Genomic DNA, 19,165 nt, shown 5'->3' on the forward strand with positions numbered 1-19,165 from the left:
GTTTCCTTATCTCTCTCTTTATCATCAGGCCTCCCTATTCCCTGACACATGATAATATTAAAATTAGGCCAAGTAATAACCCTACAATGGCTTCTAAATGAAAGGAAAAGTCATATATTTTTCACTTTAAATCAAAAGCTAGAAATGACTACACTTAGTGAGGAAGGCCTGTTGAAAGCCAAAACAGGGCAAAAGCTAAGTCTTATGCAACAAAAAGTTATCAATATAAATGTTCCTGAAGGAAATCAAAAGTGCTATTCCAATGAACATATGAATGATAAGCAAAACAGCCTTCTGGCCAATAAGGAGAAAGTTTTAGTGGTCTGGATAGAAGATCAAACCAGCCACAACATCCCCTTAAAGCCAAAGTCTAATCCAGAACAAGACCCCAACCCTATTCAATTCTATGAAGGCTGAGTGAGGTAAGGAAGCTGCAGAAGAAAAGCCTGAATCTAGCACAGATTGGTTCATGAGGTTTAAGGAAAGAAGCCATCTCCAACATATAAAAGTACAAGGTGAAGCAGCAAGTCCTTGATGTAGAAGCTACAGCAAGTTATCCAGAAGACTTACCTAATGTAATTCATGAAGGCGGCAACACTAAACAGTCTTTCAGTGTAGACAAAACAGTCTTATTTTGGAAGAAGATGCCATCTAAGATTTTCATAGCTAAAGAGGAGTCAATGCTTGGCTTCAAAACTTCAAAGGACAGGCTGACTCTCTTGCTAAAAAGAGAAGTTGAAACCAGTGTTCATTCAGCATTCCAAAAATCCTAGGGTCCTTAAAAAGTATGCGAAATCTACTCTGCCTATGCTCTACCAGTAGAGCAACAAAGCCTGGGTGACAGCACATCTACTTACAACATAGTTTACTGAATATTTTAAGCCAACTGTTGAGACCTACTGCCAAGGAAAAGATTCCTTTGAAAAGATTGCTGTTTATTGACAAAGCACCTGATCATCCAAGAATTCTGATGGAGATGCACTATGAGATTAGTGTTGTGATCATGCCAGCTAACACAATTTCATTATGTAGCCTACAGATCAAGGAATAATTTCAACTTTTAAGTCTTCTCATTCAAGAAATACATTTTTAAGGCACTAGTTGCTATAGACAGTGATTCCTCTGATGGATCTGGGCAAAGTAAATTGAAAACTTTCTGGAAAGGATTCACCATTCTAGATGCATTTAAGAACATGGGAAGAGGTCAAAATATCAACATCCATGGGAGTCTGGAAGAAGTTGATTCCAGCCCTCGTGGATGACTTTGTGGGATTCAAGACTCCCATGGAGGAAGTAGCTGCAGAGGTGAAACAGAATTAAAAATGAAGCTTGAAGATGTGACTAAATTTCTGCAATCTCATGGCAGAACCCTTAACAGACAAAGAATTGCTTCTTATGCATGAGCAAAGAAAAGTGGTCTCATGGGATGAAATCTACTGCTGGTGAAAATTCTGTGAAAATAGTTGAAATAACAATAAATGACTTATAATTTTACATAAATTTAGTTCATAAAACAGCAGCAGGCTTGGAAGGAAAGACTAATTTTGAAAAGAGTTCTACTGTGGGTAAGATGCTATCAAGTAGGACTGCATGCTACAGAGAAATCACTTGCCAAAGGAAGAGCTAATCAATGTGGCAAACTTCACTGTTGTCTTATTTCAAGAAATTACCACAGCCACCCATCCTTGAGCAACCACAGCTCTGATAAGCCAGCAGCCAACCCTGAGGCAAGACTCGCTATCTCAGCAAAAATATCACAACTCACTGAAGTCTCAGGTGATGGCGAGCATTTTATAGCAAAATAGTATTTTTTTTAACTAAGATATGTACAATTTTTAAGATAATGCTATTGCACACTATGGTGCAGACTATATAGTGCACACTATATAGATTATAGAACAATGCAAACATAATTTATATACCCTGGGAAGTTATAAAGTTCATGTGACTTGATTATAGCTATATTACCTTTATTTTGGTGGTCTGGAACTAAACTGCAACATCTCCAAGGTATGCCTGTATAAGCCAATTCTGGGTCATCTGGGTAGCAGTCATGTCCATGTTAACACATGTATCTTTCATTTTGTGTCTTCAATATCATGTGCATATCTAGTTAAGTCAGCTCCAAACAGCACTATTTAATAATTGCAGGAACATGAGAAACAGCAGTAAGTGATGTACTCGTATCAAAGGAAGCCCGACTGAAATTATGGCGGGTCATATGAATGAAACTTATGTAGTAATCTGAATGGACCAAGAGTTGATAAAGTCGAGTCATTTTACAAAGCACATTGTAGAAGAATACCGTGGACTCAGAAGGACCAGCATTCATGTTGCAGGTAACAACTCAAGTTCAGCAAAATATCATCTGTCACACGAAAGTAATGTTGTTAGTATGAATTGTATTTATTGTTTGTGTATGGTTTTTGAAGAAATATTTTTTAATTCTATCATACAATAACTAAATATCAGAAGGTTATACCTATTTTTATATCAGTATATATTGGTAGAAGTAATAATGCAATAACTTGTTTCAGTCATGGTGAGTTCTCTTTCTTCCTTTAATTTCAACATTAAGTCGTTCTGTTAAGAGAATATGTACATTACTTAAACTTGAGAAGCACTGACAAAATATTGTTTGTATTTATCGAGAGACTGCTCTGGAATGATTTCTTACAATCCAATACAAAGTATCACTCACTATGGCCCTCACCAAGCACTCATTAACTTCAAAGGAAGTACTTTTTTCTCTCACTCATTTTAATTCATCAATTTTATTATCAAATGATGCAGTAAACAGCATCATTGTCTTCCTCTGGGATTTCTTTATCCTGGCCTCCACTTACTAGGTATCCATCTGTACATAATCCATGCCTCCCCTGAACTCAGAGAAAGGGGTGAGAAAGTTTGGGAGTAGGATGTGTTAGATTTCTTTTGCTGCCATAAGCAAGTTACCACAAATCTGGTGGCTTATAAACAACACAAATATCTTCTTTTATAGTTCTGGAGGTCAGAAATCCAAAATGAGTTTCACTGGGCTGAAAGCAGGTGTCAGCAGAATTGCATCCCTTCTGCAGGACTGTGAGAAGAATCTGCTTCCTTGTCTTTCCCAGCCTCTCGAGACTCCTCACATTCCTTGGCTTGTGTCCTTCCGTCACTCTGACCTCTGCTTAGATCACCAAGTCTACTTTCCTGACCTGGACCCTCCTGCCTCCCTCTTTCATTTTTAAGGATCTTTGTGATTACGTGGGAACCATCCAGTAATTGTCGATAATCTGTTTCAAGATCCTTAAGTGGATCACATCTACAAAGTCTCCTTCACCACGTAAAGCAGCATATTCACATGTTCCTGAGATTAGGGTGTGGAAGCCTTTCTGGCAGCACGATCCTGCCTAACACAGTGGGTATCAGTATGCCAGTCAGTCTCAAGACGAGAAGCTCTGATGGAGGAATCCAATTTGGAAAAATGTGGGAACATATTTTCCAGAAACAGGAAAAAAGGGGAATGGATGTAGGTTAAGAAAAAGAAGCGTTATATGGTCAGTGAAGAGGAGGTTCTTTTTCTGAGGATTAAGGAACAGGTTCAGGATTTGAGAAGGGAGGAAAGACTTGGAAATGTCACTGTGGAGAATCTCCAACTAAAGAAGAAAAAGCAACTGCTTCCCTGGGGCTTATTTGAATAAAGGCAGTTACCTGAGTAAGACATGGGGTCGGAGGTCACACTAACTAGCATGTACATGAAGATGGCACTAAACCCACTGCCAAAGGGCCATCTAAATTTATATTCAAATTTTATAAAGAAACCAAATGATGACATCAGAATTAAAGTGCTTCTACTACCTCTTTCTGTTATGCCACTGTTCTTCTTTCTCCTTGTTTCCTATTAGAAACTTGACACGAATTAAGCTAGCATATGAAGGAGGGGGAAGAAAAGATGAATCACAGGCTACACTGGAAATAAACTAAGAAATAAGAAAAGCTGGTCTCTGTACCAAAGAACGATCATAGTAAAAAACTGCACTAGCGATGGGCATGTGTACTGAGAGTTTAAAGTTTTTAAAGGACAAAACAAGGAGCTCTATCAGCTAAGATCTATCAGCTGCTGCTTTTTCCTAGGACATTTGCCCAGGAGACGGCTACTGAAGCCTGGGTGTGTTTCTCTCCTGCTGTGTCACAGGATGTCCTTGCCCCCCCATCCCCCCACCACCCCCGCTCTGCTCTCCCACTGCATGTGTGTGTGCGTGCGTGCGTGCGTGTGTGTGAGTGTGTGGTTTCTCTCTCCCCTGTAAGGGTGCAGCCGCACGCCGGTCTCCTGCTGCTGCTGCTGCTGCTCTGACTAGCTTTTGCTGCCTCTTGCCTCTCCTTTCTTATTCTGCTTAGCGCCTTGCCTTCTGGTAAGTATGACAAACACTCCCCTGAGCCCTGTGAGATGTAGGGTGCGGTTTGTGGTGTGCGAAACTTGCAACTTTGAGACTGCCAGTGAACTGGCTGAAGAACTTTCCATTGTTTTATTTATAAGTAAAATGTGTTGCTCAGGAAGGGATGTGTGTGAGTGTGGTCATCTGCTGGGACTGCCAGGACAAGTGAAAAATAAAATTCTCTCTCAGAGGAGGCAAAAGATAGGTAATAAAGTTTATAGAAGATAAAACTTAGAAATAGTTCCTTGCTATAAAACTGATATAGAGACAGACAATTTACAAATAACAAGAGTGTTTTACTTTTTTGTTTTTGTCCTTTTGAGGACTTGTTGAGGCTACTTTTAGGAATTGAGCAGTCCTGTGGTTTACAGTGACTCAGTTACTCTGTTTTAAAGTAAATGTGGAGCATGAGTTTAAAGGAGATCCATGAACTTAATGTAAAAAACATCAATGATTATGGCCTCTGATGAATGAAGAATAAATCAAATATAAACAAAACATTTGTATTCAGACTAACCACACTAAAACTCCTATGGACAGCTAGTTTTAAATTCATTGCTTTGAAGTCTGGTTTACTTTAGATTTTATTTCATCCTCAGAAGCCCCCCTAACACTTTAAAACCCACATATGGGTTTAAACCAATCAATGTTTACTGTTTTCAATTTGATTTAAGTATTCTCTTCCTTTGAGTTCTAAAGATGAGGTGTTAAAGGCCAGGGCTTCTTTTAGAAGAGCTTAAAATAACTACTGGCTGGACAGCAGGTGCCATGGATCCTTGTCCAAGTTCAGGGGAAGCGTAAGTTATATATAGATGACTGTGCCCCACAAGCAGGGCTCAGGATAAATAATCCCAGTGATGAAGACAATGAAGCTGTTTGCTGCATCATTTGATAAGAAAGATGGTGAATTAAAATGAGTGAGAGAAAACAGTCCTTCCTTCAAAGTTAGTGAGTACTTGGTGAGGGCCGCAGGTGGGTGGCAATGTCTGGACGCTGAGTTTTCTGTTCTTGATGGCATTCGAGCATTCGACGTCACCTGCCCTGAGGAGGGGAGGAGGAAGCTGTATAGTGCATGGAGCAGTGTGTTTTTGTTTTCACTTTCATGCCAACACAACAGCATAGCCTGTGGATTATTAGGACCCTGTCGTAATTTCATGCTGCTAATTAGCAGCACCACCATTAATATTCACAAGTAAAATGCACCATAACTTAAAGGCCAAAGCCAAACATATTGCAACTCTAGAAATGGTGATATCCAGCCACCCTAGAAAGCCTGATTCAGCCCATCCCTCCTTCCCTGTTTCCAAAGGGATTACTTGGGATTATTATACTATACTTGGATTATTCCCCTGGTTCATTCCCTCCCTGCTTTTTAGACATTTCTACTTCTTAAAAATTATTGTTATCCTAGAGCTTCTTGATTGAGATGAGAAAGTCATAATACGCTGGGTTTATTTTTCCCCTAAAAGAAAGTCAGTTTTTATATTGGAACAAAAGACAGAATGCTTGCTCAGTCGCATCTGACTCTTTGTGATCCCATGGACGGTAGTCTGCCAGGCTTCTCAGTCCATGGGATTCCCCAGGCAAGGATACTGGAATGGGTTGCCATTTCCTTCTCCAGGGGATCCTCCCAACCCAGGGATCAAACCCAGGTCTCCTGCACTGAGGGCAGATTTTTTACCAACTGAGCAGGGAAGCCCTCATTGGATCAAAATGGTATAGAAATTCAAGGAACTGTCATTATGAGTATCATCACGTTTCCATACACGTTTATTAGTTAATCTACACCTTTCCTCATGCAGTCTTATGTCAAAAATGATGCTGGTTTGAACCTCAAAAAAGTGTTTTTTTCTGATTAATAAGTACATGTTGCTCATCTGGGAAAAGGACAATACCAGAAAAGCAAGTACCTCCTGTGTCCAGTATGATAACTGATCTATATTATTGGACTCACAGGCTTCCCTGGAGGCTCAGATGGTAAAGAATCTGCCCCCAATGCAGCCGGGTTCAATACCTAGGTCTAAAAGACCCCCTGGAGAGGAAATGGCAACCCACTTCAGTATTTTTGCCTGGAGAATTTCATGGACAGAGGAGCCTGGCGGGCTACAGTCCATTGGACTACAGAGAGTCAGACACGACTGAGTGACTAACACGCAATGGGCTCACACTAATCAATATGCACTAAAATAGAGTTTAGACTGTTACTGTTGTGATTTTAGTAAGGTCAGTGGCTCTTATATTCAATATTTTAACTTTAGGGGAAAAGTATCAATTTAAATGTAGACATTAAATGTAGATTAAACATTAAATTAATGTATTTCCAATTATTGTAAATCTACATAGAATTATAGATGAGAATGGTAACACAAATTGGCTATTCTAAGCAAAATGACAGAAATGACCATGAAAAATAATACCTTGAATTAACTGTTAATGTCAACAATAGGAGATACTATTGGAAATTAAAGACCAAAATCAAACATATGCTAACTGTATGACACTGTTCCTACCCAACTAATTGCAGTATCAATGCTTTGTGGAAGTACATTCACTCTGTGTTAGAAAGTGTAATCAGTAGGTACCAGTGTGGGGCTAGCCTTACCATTTGCCTGTAACTGGGTTAACTACATCACCCCTGGCTCTGCTTACTACCAGATACCACTCCCCGTATGGAGAGCAATCAGCCTGGACAGCTGGGGGAGCCACCATCAACGCCTGCGGGGGCCGGCTCAGCACTGTCCAGCCACAATGGCCTGGAGAAGCAAAACAGTCAGGAATGCTCAAGCCCACACCCAGCACCACAGCAGGCGGCAGGTATAGAGCTGGAACGGGGAGCCCACGATATCTCGGAAGAGTTGAACCGACAACTGGAAGACATCATTAACACGTATGGGTCCGCTGCAGGGAAGGAGGGTACCATCGTGGTCAAGGAGCAGCCTGAGAACACAGACCCACCTGACAATGAGGATGGAGACTACGAGGAGGCCCCTGAAGAGGCCGAGAGAGAACCCGCAGCCACTGGAGAGCCATCCATAGCCAAAGAGCCTGTCAGCAACAAAGAGCAAAAACTGGAGAAGAAAATTCTAAAAGGATTAGGCAAGTAGTTACGTTCTAATGTATGATTTTTCTTTGAATTATTCCTAAAATGGGGCACTTCTTCCAACCTTTGTTAGAAGCCTTACCTCATACTTGGATTTTAGCACAATGGCTTCCTTTGGGATCGCCTACATCTTCTCTCACTATGCTTTTCCCCAGCCCCCTCCCCCTCAGCAGAACTAAAATGAATTTCTCAGCATGTTACCCACCTACTCTCTGTCCCCTGTGGTTTCCCACTGCTCACAGAACAAAGGCCAGGCCTCTTAACATTGTCCTTCAGGCCTTAATATCTAACCCCAACCAGCTTTCTCTCTCAGCAAGTCTCCCCCCAAAGCCACTTTTCTGAACACGCTGCCCTGATTCCACCATTACTGTCATCACCACCGTCTAGCAGTCAGTCATTCTCATCTTCTCTTTCAGTTCTTTGAACAGGCCATGCTCCACTCCCCCACACGGCCCAGATCCATTCTCTTTTCTCTACCTAGAAATCCCTCTCCATTTCCCAGTTCGGCCCTCTGGGCACTTAACTCATCGCTTAGCTCACAACTCAAATGGTATTCTCTTAGTCTCACCCTGAAGTCTTCTTGTTGTCCATTTCAGTTGTACTATGTATCTTTCCTTCCTGACATTTACATTTGAGAGTATACATTTATTTTTGTGATTATTTGATTAATATATCTTGTCCCCACTAGCTCTTTTATCTCAAAAGCAGGGGCAATGTGTGTATTTGCACATCATTGGATGTCTAGCATCTAGAACAGTGGTTGACATGTGCTGGGTGCTCAATGAATATTTACTGAATATCTGTTATAAGGATGAGTGAGTGAGTGAATGAATGAAAAGGAAATTGTTCAAAGCAAAGTTAGTGGAATCTAGATTTAAACAAAGTCTAAATATAGGGATGGTTTTTTATATAAAATGAATGTCACTGGATCACTTTAGTATTCCCATTACTATATATATAAAATATTTTTATTTTAATAAAATTTCAGAAATATATTAATTATAGAATGTTGAAAATTGCAGAAAATACTTTCACTCTCATTAGTTAACTGGCTCAGCAAATATTTACTAATGCCTAGTCTTTATGAGGTACACAAAGATAAAAAAAAGATCTTTGGTTAAGGCCTCTAAGTCTAGAGAGAAAGTAGGCATGTACACTAATTGTTATATAGGATAAGTGCTAGAACAGGCACAGGAAATTGTTAGAAGAGCATGGGGTAGGGGGGTTGGTAACACCAAAAATGACTATACAAGAAGGGTGAGAGAGTTAATCTTTTAGCTATGAGTGAGGGCATGTTACTACACATATGAGTGTCCTCTGCCTGTCTTCCTTGGTGAAATTTCACTGAAACACTACAATCACCACCTCCTATGTGATACATTCCCGGACATGCCCAGGTAGAGTTAGCATCATCTTCTGTAGTTCTCCATTAAGTTTTCTGCAGCAATCATCTGTTTATATACCTGTATCTCAAGCAGAGAAGGCAATGGCAACCCACTCCAGTACTCTCGCCTGGAAAATCCCATGGACGGAGGAACCTGGTAGGCTGCAGTCTATGGGGTCACCAAGAGTCAGACACGACTGAGCGACTTCACTTTCATTTTCACTTTCATTCCAAACTGGAAGGATGATCTATTGAGATACTGGTCACATCTTGCTAATTTCTGGAAGCCGGTGTGGCGGAGTGAAAGATCATGGGCACTAGAGTCAGAACTGGGTTCAGACTTCAGTGAACAGGTTATGTGCAAACCCCAAAGTATGTCTGTGCTGGCACAGGACCTCACTATGAGGCTTGAAACCACTGCTAGTAATGCTTTCAAGAAGGGCTAAAAGACACATTCAAACAGCTACTTTACCTACTCAGCATAAAGATTAACTCAGATGATACCAGGTTCTAAAGTGCAAGGTTGGAATCACTCTAGTGTTTTGAAACTTTGGGAAAGAGAATAAAGCTGCTCTGTGTTATAGAGGTATTTTTTGTTCCCTATCCAAGGCATCTCAGAAATAAGCTCTTTGCACTAGTCATTGTTAAACTTTCCATAAGATAATATAAAATCACATGGCAAGGGTGAATGATTTCAAGTGTTTCTAACCAGAAAAGATCTTTGGCTTTATCACTCTAAAACTACTTTTACATAGGAATTTGCATGTGTTATAATGGGGGATAGGTATGAAGAAAGCAGAGGTAAAGTTAAAGATGATCAATTTTGGTTTCTACTCTGTCTTCCACGAGTTATTTCAAAATCTGTATTAACCTCATGTGCTGCTGTGTTCAGTAGCTCAGTCATGTCCAACTCTGCAACCCCATGGACTGTAGCCCTGCTAGACTCCCCTGTCCATGGCATTTTCCAGGCAAGAATACTGGAGTGGGTTGCCATTTCCTACTGCAGGGGATCTTTCCGACCCAGGCATTGAACCTGGGTCTCCTGTACTAGCAGGATTCTTTACCTGATTCTTTACTGCACAGATGTACCTGGGAAGCATATTAACCACATACTTACTTCCCTGGTGGCTCAGACAGTAAAGCATCTGTCTACAATGCAGGAGACCAGGGTTCAATCTCCTTCCTGGAGAAGGAAATGGCAACCCACTCCAGTATTCTTGCCTGGAAAATGCCATGGATGGAGGAGCTTGGTAGGGCTACAGTCCATGGGGTCACAGAGTCAGACACGACTGAGTGACTTCACACTTTCCTTTACCAAATAATCAAAAAATTTTAGAGAAAGAAAAAAATGTCACAACTAATTCTGCCATTATATATACATTAACAAAGTTCAACTAAATGTGTTTATCAGGACCAATGTTTGTGATCAGAGTGCCCTCATGGGTGCACTCTAATTACATGTGTATAAGCCACTGATACTTTCAAGCTGTTCCTCTGAAGACTGTCGGTATATTCTCTAAACAATGTACTATTTCATCTACATTATGAGTTAAACAACATTTTTAGGCTAATTTAAATATACAACCACTGTTTTAAACATCATTTCAATTGCCTGCAGTGGCTTCAACAAACTACTTGGCTATTTATCAATTAAACGACATTACTATGTCATTTAAACTATGGTCTAGACCAATGACTTCAAACTTAACTGTGCATTGGAATCAAATACAGAATTTGTCAAAAATGCCATTCCTGAGCAAAGAGATTCATAATTGGTAGGTCTGGATTGGGGCCAAGGCACTCTGGGTAATTTTGACACAAACAGATTGTGGAAGCAATGGTTTTATGCTTCAGAAAATGCTTCCTCTACCTTTCTGGAAAAAATATAAAGTGCCAGCTGTAGTCTTCTTTTAGAAACTATTCAGAACTTTTACAGAAGTTGAGTATGTCATTCAATCCATATCCAAGACATATCCTTAGTCTTTGCTAACATATTTGATCAAAGACCAATCTTTAATTATTGTATGTTTGTCAGATAACATTTGCTTTATTGATATTTTTGAGATACTGAAATGTTCTCTCTAACCCAAAATTTTCCAAAGTATATGCTTTGCAATATTTGAAATTTCAGACCAAGATAATTTCCCAACTGCCAGAATTCTCTGACCTTTAACATACATAACAGTGAAAATCTCTAATAGTGATGGGCATAGTTTACAATATTTCCTAAATTTATTGGACCAAAAACATCCCTCTTTCACAGAACACTGATTAATATCTGGGAAATGTCTCTATAATCCAAGCACCCAGGACTTGTTTTTCCTTTACAGACTGCATATCCTCCCACAAGTAACACACCAGAGCAGTTGAGGGAACACTAAAATCTCTTTAGCTGGTGGAGTCACTTTCTCCTTGGCATTGAACAAAATAAAAACAGATTCCCCACTAGACAGCACTATGACCTGTCCTGTTAACGCCTAAGTCTGTCCCTTCCTCCCCTCACCCCATCCTCCACCTCACAGGTGTCTCATTCATCTCACCTCTATCATCATTATGTGACTGGCATAAGTACCACATAGTAAGAAGCACAAAACAATGATAGATGTAATATACCTTTTGATACTCAGGTTGATAACCGATTGAGTAGGAAATCATGGGTCTGAAGCACAATTCTGGGAAAAAAACAAAGCGGATCCACAGGTCTATTATGAGCTCAGAATTTATCTGGTCAATGTATCGATTTCTAGAAGGAAAATTAAAGCCTAGAGAGTTTTAAAGTCTGCCCAAAAAAGGTTATTCAACTAATCAATGTGATTGTGCGATTAGTCATAAAGGAAGCAAAGTGCAGACCTAAAGTCACTCCTGTTCAGGACCAAAGATAGACAAAAATAATTGGTATGTCGGTTGAGAAGCGTTTAGCGGGGCTATAGTTCAGTTTAATGGGTTTCATCTCTCCAGTTACAAGGGAGTTTCGGTTCTACCTTCTGAGTAGCATCTTGACTAGGACACTGGTTTTCTCAAGTCTTTTCAGCTACTGACTTGCTCTGCCTTAGAACGGTCACCTTCCCAGGTGGTCTATTTTATAAGATTTTAGCTTGATTTCTAGTTTCACTCTGAGAAGGAAACAAACTGTAGCTTTGAAACAAATGCTAAATTTTCTGGAAGAAACTGTAGAAGACCAGAGGAATTTGGGGGAGAGAGGAATCCACAGAGACTGAAGGGTTCATGAATAGATTCACAGGGATGCTCAAACTTAGGTCAGATCCTGAAGACAGAGGAGGGTTTAGAGGAGTAAGTGAAGTAAGGGAAAAATAATTGTTTGGGATAAAATGATTAGTACTTTCTTCTGACCCAAGTTGGAAATGGATATATTTATTTTTTACTGCTTTTTCTGACATTTTTCTTTTTTATTGTAAGGTTTTGTTTTATTTTGTTTTCCCTGAAATAATCTCATTATTCAGTTCAATTCAGTTCAGTCACTCAGTTGTGTCCAAATCTTTGCAACCCCATGGACTGCAGAACGCCAGGCTTCCCTGTCCAAAATCAACTCCCAGAGATTTCTCAAACTCATGTCCATTGAGTTGGTGATGCTATCCAATCATCTCACCCTCTGTCATCCCCATCTCCTCCTGCCTTCAACCTTTCCCAGCATCAGGGTCTTTTCCAATGAGTCAGTTCTTCACATCAGGTGGCCAAACTACTGGAGCTTCAGCTTCAGCATCAGTCCCTCCAATGAATATTTAGGACAGATTTCCTTTAGGATGGACTGGTTGGATCTCCTTGCAGTCCAAGGAACTCTCAAGAGTCTTCTCCAACACCACAGTTCAAAAGCATAGTTCTTCGGTGCTCAGCTTTCTTTATGGTCCAAATCTCACATCGACACATAACTACTGTAAAAACCATAGCTTTGACTAGATAGACCTTTGTCCGCAGAGTAAGGCCTCTGCTTTTTGATATGCTGTCTAGGTTGGTCATAGCTTTTCTTCCAAGGAACAAGCATCTTTTAATTTCACGGCTGCAGTCACCATCTACAGTGATTTTGGAGCCCAAGAAAATAAAATCTATCACTGTTTTCATTGTTTCCCCATGTATTTCCAATAAAGTGATGAGACTGGATGCCATGATCTTAGTTTTTTGAATGCTGAGGGTTTTTTTTTTTTAATATTTATTTTTATTTATTTGACTGCACAGGGTCTTAGTTGTGGCATGTGGGATCTAGTTCCCCAACCTGGGATCAAACCCAGGGTCCCAGCATTGAGAGCTCAGAGTCTTAGCCACCGGACCACAAGGGGAGTCCTGAATGTTGAGTTGTAAGCCAGCTTTTTCACTCTCCTCTTTCACTTTCATCAAGAGGGCTCTTCAGTTCCTCTTCACTTTCTGCCATAAGGGTGGTGTCATCCACATATCTAAGGTTACTGATATTTCTCCCAGCAATCTTGATTCCAACTTGTGCTTCATCCAGCCTGGCATTTCACACACTCTGCATATAAGTTAAATAAGCAGGGAGACAATATACAGCCTTGATGTACTCCCTTCCTGATTTGGAACCAGTCTGTTGTTCCATGTCCAGTTCTAACTGTTGCTTCTTGACCTGCATACAGATTTCTCAAGAGACAGGTCAGGTGGTCTGGTATGCCCATCTCTTTAAGAATTTTCCACAGTTTGTTGTGATCCACAATCCACACAAAGCCTTTGGCATAGTCAATAAAGCAGATGTTTTTCTAGAACTCTCTTCCTTTTTTGATGATCCAATGGATGTTGGCAATTTGATCTCTGGTTCCTCTGCCTTTCCTAAATCCAGTTTGAATGTCTGGAAGTTCACGGTTCATGTATTGCTGAAGCCTGGCTTGAAGAATTTTGAGCACTACTTTGCTAGCATGTGAGATGAGTGCAATTGTGCAGTGATGTGAGCGTTCTTTGGCATTGCCTTTCTTTGGGATTGGAATGAAAACTGACCTTTTCCAGTCCTGTGGCCACTGCTGAGTTTTCCAAATTTTCTGGCATATTGAGTGTGGCACTTTCATAGCATCATCTTTTAGGATTTATAATAGCTCAACCAGAATTCCATCACCTCCACTAGCTTTGTTTGTAGTGATGCTTCCTAAGGCCCACTTGACTTCGCATTCCAGGATGTCTGGTTCTAGGTTAGTGATCACACCATTGTGATTATCTGGGTCATGAAGATCTTTTTTGTATAGTCCTTCTGTGTAGTCTTGCCACCTCTTTTTAATATCTTCTGCTTATGTTATGTTTCAAAGGAACCATTTCTTCCTTTGAAATGTTCCCTTGGTGTCTCTAATTTTCTTGAAGAGATCTCTAGCCTTTCCCATTCTGTTGTTTTCCTCTATTTGCACTGATCACTGAGGAAGTCTTTCTTATCTCTTCTTGCTAATCTCATTATTAGGCTCAGTGTTTTTTTTCTCTTTAGGAAAGGCTTCTTTAAGAAACTGCTAGTAGTTTAAACACATAAAGCTGATTTTTCTTCTTGTGTCTGACACTGTCACCTAATGACCCCATTTCCTAAAATTGCAATCACAGCCTTTCTCACAAGATGATTGGTCTAATCTCTCCTCCACACAATCGCACACAGCATTTTCAGTTCAGTTCATTTCAATCGCTCAGTCATGTCCGACTTTTGCGACCCATGAATCGCAGCACTCCAGGCCTCCCTGTCCATCACCAACTCCCGGAGTTTACTCAAACTCACGTCCATCGAGTCGGTGATGCCATCCAGTCATCTCACCCTCTGTTGTCCCCTTCTCCTCCTGCCCTCAATCCCTCCCAGCATCAGGGGCTTTTCCAATGAGTCAACTCTTCACATCAGGTGGCCAAAGTACTGAAGTTTCAGCTTCAGCATCAGTCCTTCCAATGAACACCCAGGACTGATCTCCCTTAGGATGGACTGGTTGGATTTCCTTGCAGTCCAAGGGACTCTCAAGAGTCTTCTCCAACACCACAGTTCAAAAGCATCAATTCTTCAGCACTCAGCTTTCTTCACAGTCCATTCTCACATCCACACCTGACCACTGGAAAAACCATAGCCTTGACTAGATGGACCTTAGTTGGCAAAGTAATGTCTCTGCATTTTAATATGCTGTCTAGGTTGGTCATAACTTTCCTTCCAAGGAGTAAGCGTCTTTTAATTTCATGGCTGCAATCACCATCTGCAGTGATTTTGGAGCCCCAAAAAATAAAGTCTGACACTATTTCCACTGTTTCCTCATCTATTTCCCAAGAAGTGATGACACAGCACTTTAGTCCAGCAAAATTTTAATGAACATGTAAAAACTACACTCTCTCATGTTACAAAGAATGGATTATGTACATGTTTGTCTCCAATTTCTTGGATTTTTTTTTTTTAGAAATCATTTTTGAAGGGTGGATTGATGCATCTGAATGTTAAACTTCTATACAAAATAAGAGAATATGAGAGCAGAAAAAGACCTCAGCAAGTGTGACAATTAAAAAACTTCTCATTGTTAGAAAAACTAAAGGGGGAGAAGATACTGAACATAGAAAAAGAGACCCACTGGCCTCACTCAAGTGTTTCTTGAGTGATATGGTTTTCTGGTTAATACTCACATTGAGAGCTATGCTAAGCATACATTACAGGTCACAGGTGAGAGTAAGACCTGTCTTTCCTCCAGTTGATCACAAAGTTGTTTTCTGGACAGTGTTTATTTGATTTACATGATATTAGTGTGCACAGGTTGGCTCTGTTTAGTTCCATTATTATGCCAAGATTCACTAAACTATTGCCATGGACCAAACACTATACGGGGTGCTGGGCCAGACAAGATCAACAGTACAGTCTCCTGCCTTTAATGGATGATCCTGTAACCCATGACAGCAGTCATTACATAGGCGCCTTCCACAAACTGAAGACCAGGGTGAAGGGATGGCCAGATCAACACAAGCCATCCCTGCTGCTACAGAAATCACTCAAAGCCAAGCCTGGTTGGGGTGGGACAGCAGAGCTTATCAGTTTAAAGGCAACGTTATGCCACAGGCCATAATTGGGTTGCTGGTTGGGCATCACTCACCCCCGCTCTCTCTCCCGTCTCAGACCATGTCTCTAATCTGAACTGACTCACTGGGCAAAGATAGATGAAACCTGCTGTTAGGAATGAGGTCATTTTTTTCTTTTTTCAAAAGAAGTTTCTTTTTATTTCTCTAGGTTTCCCTGGCATCAAAATTCCACATGGGAGTGGAGTGATTTAGAACAAATAGACAAACCCTGGATCCAAGCCTTGGCTCTGCCAGTGCTAATTACATAACTTTGGGCTTCTCTGGGCTTTCTATTCTTAATCTATAAGACTAACTAGTTGTCTGGGTGCTCTTTGAAGTTCCTTCTAAACCTAAAATTTTTTTATGCCATTAGAGTTAACAGATTTTGCAAGTGTGAAAATACAAGCCACCCAAGGAACATTAAATTTCAGAGACACCATTATATTTTAGTATAAGAGTGTCCCATGTCCTATATTTCATCTGGAAACCCTAATTCCATGATATATTTGCCTCTCCAGGATGAAAGCAAAAATTCCAGCAAAGGAGAAATGCCTGTTCCTGTAGGAGAGGTTGTCAAAATTGTTAACATTCTCAAGCAGATTTATATCAGGAAACGGAGGCTCTGCTGGGTGGCTTGACTTCTCTACTCAGATTAGACAGGGCGGTTATAACAGGTAGGTGAGGATGGGGAAGCTGCTCCACCTTGACCCTACTGTTGGCAAAGATACGTTCAGTGGTACATGGTGTAGGCCTCAGGGTCCAGCTCCTGCCTGCAACTCTCAACCCTGTGGATACTGAAAGATCTACAGGTGTCGCTGTGGATACCAAAGATCCAAGCATCTCAGGAAGGCTAACTGGGAGGTTGAGCTCAAAAGACAAAAGAAAGAACAATGGGGAACGGAAAGAAAGAATCTAAGGCTCACTATCAAATAATCATGAACAGATGAGTTTTTAAACATAACATAAACTCTAACTGGGAACAGAAAATGAAACTGCCAGCAGAAATTAAGGTCTAGGTGGGAGAAGGGAAGACCCAGGAGGCTAAACTTGTAACCAAAGAGACACAAAAAGGCCTGCGGAAAAGGCCCTGCATGTCTTGAATCCATTTTCTCTATACATTGACTTTATTCTCTGATAGGAAATATGATCAGAGTTATTCCCACCCAAACTGCATGAAATGGGCTCACACACAGAAACAAGACAATTGGTTTTCCTCCCCAAAAAGGAAGGAGGCACTAAAGGAACAAAATCAAAAACAAGTGCAGACTAAACTGTGAAGTTTCTCTGCTTTGGGCTGGGATTTTTTTACAGCTTTGGGCTGGGATTTTTTTACAGCTCCAGGTATTATTGCCGACTGTTTTATGGTAGTCAGATATAGGCTGGTTGGCTTCCTTTATTTATTTTTTTTTAATAGTTAACATGGGGAAGTGGATGATCCACTCTTCCATAAAGTCAGTGGTTTTTTATTCTTTAATCAGAATGTTCAAAATTCCCTGGAATATTTAGAATATAAGGGGAAGTAACTAAGAACGAATTCTTGGGATGGAAATTTGAGGACTACTCTTATAGTCAACATTTATTGAGAATCTACCATGAGCCTGACACTGCACCACACATTTTTATAAACTTCTCTATTAATCACTTATTTTGCAAAGTAGGTGTCATTCCTTTTCAAAGGGAAAAAAAAGAAAAATTCCATCTGCATCTCAGATAGATGAAGTGACTTGCCCAAGGCTGGATAGCAGCTAACAAATAGATGTGGGTTGGAAAGATCCCATGAAGAAGGGTATAGCAACCCACTCCACTATTCTTGCCTTAAGAATCCCATGGACAGAGGAATCTGGCAATCTACAGTCCATAGCGTTGCAAAGAGTCGGACATGACCAAAGTGACTTAGCACAACAAGTAGACCACCTGAGATTCCAGCCCTTATCATCTGACTTCAAGTTCAACTCTTAATTTTTAAAATGTCTTTATGGTTTTCGTTTTCTTTTAAGGCAAAGAAGCCAACCTGCTAATGCAAAATCTGAACAAGTTGCAAACTCCTGAGGAAAAGTTTGACTTTTTATTCAAGAAATATGCTGAATTGGTAAGTTCTTTGATTAGCCCTTTTGCCAGAAAGATTTAAGCTCTGGTTAGAGCTGAGAAAAGGAGGCTGTTAGCTTTTCAGGTACATCATTATAGACTATGGTTGGTTACCTCAGGCAAGTCAAAATCAGAATTCACAAAGGCAGATTTTTTAAATCTGGAAATTTTTTAAATCAGGAAAGAAAGAAACAGAAAAACTGAGGAATAAAAGCAAAAGGAAGAAAGAGAAGAGAGTTGGAATCATTCCACCTTCAATTATGTGCAGAATTTGAGAGATGGAGGAGCAAATCAGAGATAATTAAACATTGTGAAAATTTAAAAGTTCTTTTTGGCTTTGCAATAAAACAGAAGTACACTAGAAATAAAAAGTAAACTTTCAACCGGTTCTTAAGCACAGACTTTTTGAGGGAACGGTCTTCTCAAGTAAGGTAGAGGTTGACTTAATTCCACCCCTCAGTTTGTGAAACATTCTCATTTACTCCTGGTGAATGCATTCATTCATTCATTTATTCTCCATGATCTACATTCTTCTCCTCCCCCCACAATGGCAAAGCACTTGACATGAATTTTGCTTCCAGTTATAGATCCTCCACATGCAGTCTCCCTCTCAACAAGTTAGGGCCAGTGGCAGGAAGAGAAGCCACTACCAGACTTCAGAGAATCCATGAAGCGGATGGTCTCCTCACCAGTACTCTTACAATAGTCCACTTGGAAGAAAGAAGAGGGCTCAGCAAAGCCAGCACCACTAGTTGCAGTGAAGTCTCACAAAAACTGGCTAAAGGAGTTGCACCTCAGGTCCATGCACCAGCCCCGAGGTGTTCGAGACCCACTGTGGAGATGTGGTGTCCTCGCAAGTGAGGCTGGGCAATATGCCACCTCTCTCTCATTTCTGCTTCTTTTTCTCATTTTTTTTCACTTACTTATTTCTTTCAGAGAAGCAGTGACAGCCCCACACAACAAAACAATTCCTCCTGGCAGTAGGTTGGACTGCCCCTGAAGGCAGATTTACCTCACAGCAAAAAAGCTTAAGAGTCAGAGCCTCTCACTTGCATTGGCTCCTGTGAAGCCCTGAAGAAAAAAATTCTTTTTTTTTTTTTTAAATTTTCTTCTTTTTTTAAAGAAGGTCTCCAAAACTGAGACCCACAAACTCCTCAGGTCTCTGGTTGC

At 40.5% G+C, this 19,165-nt stretch overlaps 1 protein-coding gene across 3 annotated transcripts in view; it reads left to right on the forward strand.

The window, feature by feature from the left end:
• The first annotated feature begins 4,265 nt into the window (after nt 1-4,265).
• TXLNB (taxilin beta) overlaps nt 4,266-19,165 on the forward strand; it is a 55,307-nt gene continuing 40,407 nt past the window's right edge. The window contains exons 1-4 of one of the 3 annotated variants that reach the window (XM_065931257.1): nt 4,266-4,394; nt 7,074-7,232; nt 7,323-7,514; nt 17,908-17,999. In XM_065931257.1, coding sequence (XP_065787329.1) covers nt 7,088-7,232; nt 7,323-7,514; nt 17,908-17,999 — 429 coding nt within the window. In that variant the 5' untranslated portion in view covers nt 4,266-4,394; nt 7,074-7,087. Of the gene's footprint in view, nt 4,395-5,241; nt 5,367-7,073; nt 7,515-17,907; nt 18,000-19,165 lie in introns of those variants that run through there. The other 2 variants (XM_065931255.1, XM_065931256.1) reach the window with 2 other exon arrangements.

The sequence above is a fragment of the Muntiacus reevesi genome, chromosome 3 (genome assembly GCF_963930625.1).
Source record: "Muntiacus reevesi chromosome 3, mMunRee1.1, whole genome shotgun sequence".
In the NCBI taxonomy this organism is placed as follows: Eukaryota; Metazoa; Chordata; class Mammalia; order Artiodactyla; family Cervidae; genus Muntiacus; species Muntiacus reevesi.